This window comes from Hevea brasiliensis, chromosome 9, assembly GCF_030052815.1.
Source record: "Hevea brasiliensis isolate MT/VB/25A 57/8 chromosome 9, ASM3005281v1, whole genome shotgun sequence".
Lineage (NCBI taxonomy): Eukaryota > Viridiplantae > Streptophyta > Magnoliopsida > Malpighiales > Euphorbiaceae > Hevea > Hevea brasiliensis.
In genome coordinates, this window is record NC_079501.1 from 15,914,215 (window position 1) to 15,918,493 (window position 4,279).

A 4,279-nucleotide genomic window follows, 5' to 3' on the forward strand; every position below is an offset into this window, starting at 1 on the left:
CGGGCAGAGCCGGTCACATTCTGCGGTTCGGTTTATAATTACCATAAAACATTGAATTTGAAACTTTGGATGCCATAGTCCATAAGAAAGAAGAAGGGAAAAGGATATTGAAAATGGGGAAAAAAGACAAAAGATTATAAAAGCCATGTATCATTAGATCTCAAACTTCGGAGCTCAAACTTCGCTACATGATTCTTTCTTTTTTTTTTTTTTTAATAATTATCGTTGCATTAAAATCAGCGCCAGCCGGCGAAGCTCCGGTGTTTTAACCGAGCACATATGAACCGGAAAAAAAAAAACTCTAAAATAGCACATTCGACGGCTCTAATTTTTGGTGGAAAACTTCCATAGGTGGAAGCTCAAACATGTTAGCAGTAGTAATCATTCATATGTACAGAGTTCATATTTCATATCTACATATTGCCGATTTCTTGCGATAATCTCTGATTAGATAAACTCAGTGATGTAGTCAGTTGAGCCAACTCGGCTACCAGCACTGGTCCGTCTCCCAATTCCGGCCACGATAGCCCGAAAAACTGACGGTCAACGGCCGGTTCCTTCTAATAAACTTGCGATCATAAACGGCGCGTTTCTCAGGATCCGATAGAGTGGAGTACGCGGCATGAATCTTCATGAAGTCATTGGCCGAGGTGTCTTTCCGTTCCAAAGCGGCGACATCAGGATGGCAAGTCCTCGCCAATCGTCGGTAAGCTGATTTGATATCCTGGCTCGTGGCAGCAACCGGAATCCCCAGAATCTCGTACAGCGACGTGCACGATGCCATCTGTTGAGGACTCAGGTAAAGATTGGACCTTTCCTTGTAAGCGGTGGCGCTGTTAGAAATAAACCGTGGCCGGAATCTGGTCCTTTGAGGCGCAGCGGACGGAGATTTGATGGAAATTTTGGGAAGCGGAGAGGCGGAGACAGAAAGCATGGTGAGTTGATGTGCGGTGCCGTAGTGACTTTCAGCAATATTTGAGGGGATATATATAAGGGTATAAATTTAACTAGGGTTAAGTTAAGAAGGGGGAAAGGACTAAATCGTAAATCAAATTTTTTTAATTTTATTTTTATTAATTTTTGTGAGGTCAGTTTTGGAACTGACTCAGCAAAATAAAATTGGGTAATGGGTTAGCCCATTCTTTATTTCATTCTCTTATGTCTTTCTTCTCATTTAGTATTCCTAACTTTGAAGTAAGAATCTTATTTATGTGGCAGCCAGAAGAACTGATTTTCTGTCCCAATTCGCTAGATGAACGCAAATCTTGAGAATCATCCACACCTGTCTTCTTCTTCTTCTTCTTCTTCTTCTTTAGTCTTGTTTTTGGAATTTTCAAAGCAGAAATTAATAAAGTTAAGTAATAATGTATGACCAGAGCAATCCAAACTCTCAAGTCATTCTACAAATGGAAAATTAGAACGGAAAATATTCATGGCTTTGTGAAACCCAAAATTCTTCGGTGTGGCTGATTTTCTTGACATTCTTTTCTTTTTCTCCCTTCTTATTAGATGTCTTATTACTCTTCCCATTATTATATTCTTATTAATTAATTGTCTGGAGAAATTCGACCGAAAAAATAATTGTCCGGTTTCTTTTTTCATCGCCGCCGGAGAAGAAAAAAAGATGTTATTTTTATTAGAGTGTACGTTGGTTTGGGTTGATTGGATGATGAGATGTAAAAGCGTTTTTGGTTGCAAAAGATATCAGCTTTGAGGTGATATATATTAATTAATATTATAGTTTAAAAAGAAAAAAAAAAACTAGTTATTGGGAACGGGACCCACAATAATGTAATAGTGGAACGCCAGCCTTAACAGTAACGATATGTTTCCAAAAAGACGAGTAAGATTCATTATTTTTAATTGTCTGGAAGTCTTAGTCTTCCACTATCAAGTTGATAACATTATGGGTTTAAATTAATAAGATATTTTTGCATTATATATACATATTTATATAACTTTAAATTAATTAGATATGGTTTCATCCATAAAAATACCAACGTTAATTTTATAAGGTATGTTATTTTTTTTATTAAAAATAAATATAAATATGTATAAATTAAAATATATATATATATATTTTTTAATAAAATTATAATAATTTTATCAATAGTAATAATTTTTATAAGCCCCACATACATATCAATTTATAATTGATGAGCGATCCAAAAATTCAGCTCACTGTCATACTTTAATTCTTTAAAATTAAATAAAAAAATTATCACTATAGATAAATATAATTTATTTATTTATTTTAAAACACTTAAATAGAAATAATATATTTCACTTCCACACAACAGATTGATCCAGTGGATTCTGATTAGACTCTCTCTCGATCTTTGTACGTCTGTTTCTTTTTACTTTATTCTTATTTAATTAAAAAATATATTTAATTTATATATATATATAAATCATGGATTCAATAGCAAGCAATTCATTGAAGAGAAACATTTTATTATTTAATTTTGTTATAACATATTTACGCCATGTGTCTCCATTGGTAGAAAATTTTGATTACTAAAACATTTTAATTAATGTAACTATCATTAGATTAATTATTATAAATCCTTATCTCATTTAAAACTTGACAATTCTCTCTTATTTAATAATTAAATATATATAAAATAAAGAAACTAATTATGTTTCATTTTTTTTAAAAAAATACAGATAAATTAATTAATGATGGGTTTGAAAAACTCAAAGGGTGCACAAAGTTTCTACAATCTTTAAGATAAAAAACTATAACAAGAGCGACATCCATAGAAAAAAGGGCATTGCTGAACACGATAGCAGTGGAAAAAGGGAAGATAAGAACAAATGACAAGAGCGATCCATCCATCATCATCATCTTATTCCCAATTTTCTATTGCCTTGATGATGACACCTTCTTTTGTAACATGCAAGCGTGAAACACAATGTTTAAGTTAATTAAATCCCAACACTAATCAAGCAGAGTGGGAAATATGAGTAATTAATTACTTTACTTTAGTTGCTAGCCACAGATATCACTTTTAGTATCAATTGAAGCCTTACTCAGCTTTCATAATTCTTCTTAAAAATATACCCATAAACATCAATTAATCTTATTTTTCTTCTTAATTCATTTTTAAAGAGTAAAGAAATCATCACCGTGCAAACCAAAGCAATTGCTGGGCTATTATTAGGCTGTGCGATTTTAATTTAAGATCTACCTAGAAATTGGAATCTAGTTTAAAATTTTAATATGATTTTGATTTTTTTTTATATTTTAATTTTCATTCATTCTCAAATTTTCAATTTTAATTTAATTTGATATGATTCTTATTTAAATTTCAATTCTTAAAAACAATTTAATAAATTATTTCTATACGATTTTTTAATTCTGATATAGTTTTATACGATTATTAACATTTAAATTTTAAAGTTAGTTTTTATCGATTCAGTATAAATTTTTAGGAAACTCAAGAACTGCCCACAGCTATTACAGAAATCACCATATGATAAGAATAGGGATGCCGCAATTTCATTTTGTTTCCCTAATTCCAAGTCCTGGAATCTTCCAACTCTCCAGCTACCAGGTGTTTCTTTGCTTTTATTTTAGCCACACTGGTTAATGCAATTGTTCTAACATTTCCCGGTTTGCCACAAAGACAATATAATTTGGTCAGATTCTTTTAAGGAAATATATCCCTTCCCTCTCTTGATAAGCCCTTCACTTCTCTTTGTTTCAGTCAAATCACTCAAATCCACATACACCAATCCTGCATAATGAACTAAATCACTATAACAAATTCAAATAAACATTGCAGAATGAAAGCTACCCAAATTCATGGCAAAACAAACCCAATGATTTAAGTTAACTTTGAGATTTCCTCTATGCCTAGTTTTAAAAAAAAAAAAAAAAAAAAAAAAATCATCGAATGAATTTAAACTACTTTCTTAATGACTTTATCAATGAAGTCCTTCATGGCTACACGATTGCGATGAGATCAATATTCAGGGTGAATGAGAGCTTCCAGGCCAGAATCAAATTTAGAGGGCCTAGATTTCACTCATGCCCAGTGTCCAATCTGTAGCAGGAAAGGAAGATGGCAAGGAAGCTCTTCTTGCTGGCATGGTAAAAGAAGGGGCAAGTTTTGGTGAAGGGAAAGCAGTATGACTGGGATAAGTCCAGAAGGTAACACACACACACACACACACACACACGTGTGCGTGTGTGTGTGTGCATATATATATATATATGAGAAAAGGGCCGCCGGTCATGGAGTAAACCAATATGAAGAATATCGCAAACCAATAC

General features: G+C 32.5%; 1 protein-coding gene across 1 annotated transcript; it reads right to left on the reverse strand.

Moving 5' to 3' along the window:
* Positions 1-328: 328 nt before the first annotated feature.
* Positions 329-977, reverse strand: LOC110641125 (chaperone protein dnaJ 11, chloroplastic). Its single transcript, XM_021792726.2, has one exon. It carries the CDS (start codon positions 932-934, stop codon positions 488-490), a length of 447 nt encoding a protein of 148 aa, XP_021648418.2. The 5' UTR covers positions 935-977; the 3' UTR covers positions 329-487.
* Positions 978-4,279: the final 3,302 nt, after the last annotated feature.

Coding starts and splice junctions, on each gene's coding strand:
- LOC110641125 (XM_021792726.2), bottom strand. CDS start 934: ATGCTTTCTGTCTCCGCCTCTCCGCTTCCCAAAATTTCCATCAAATCT.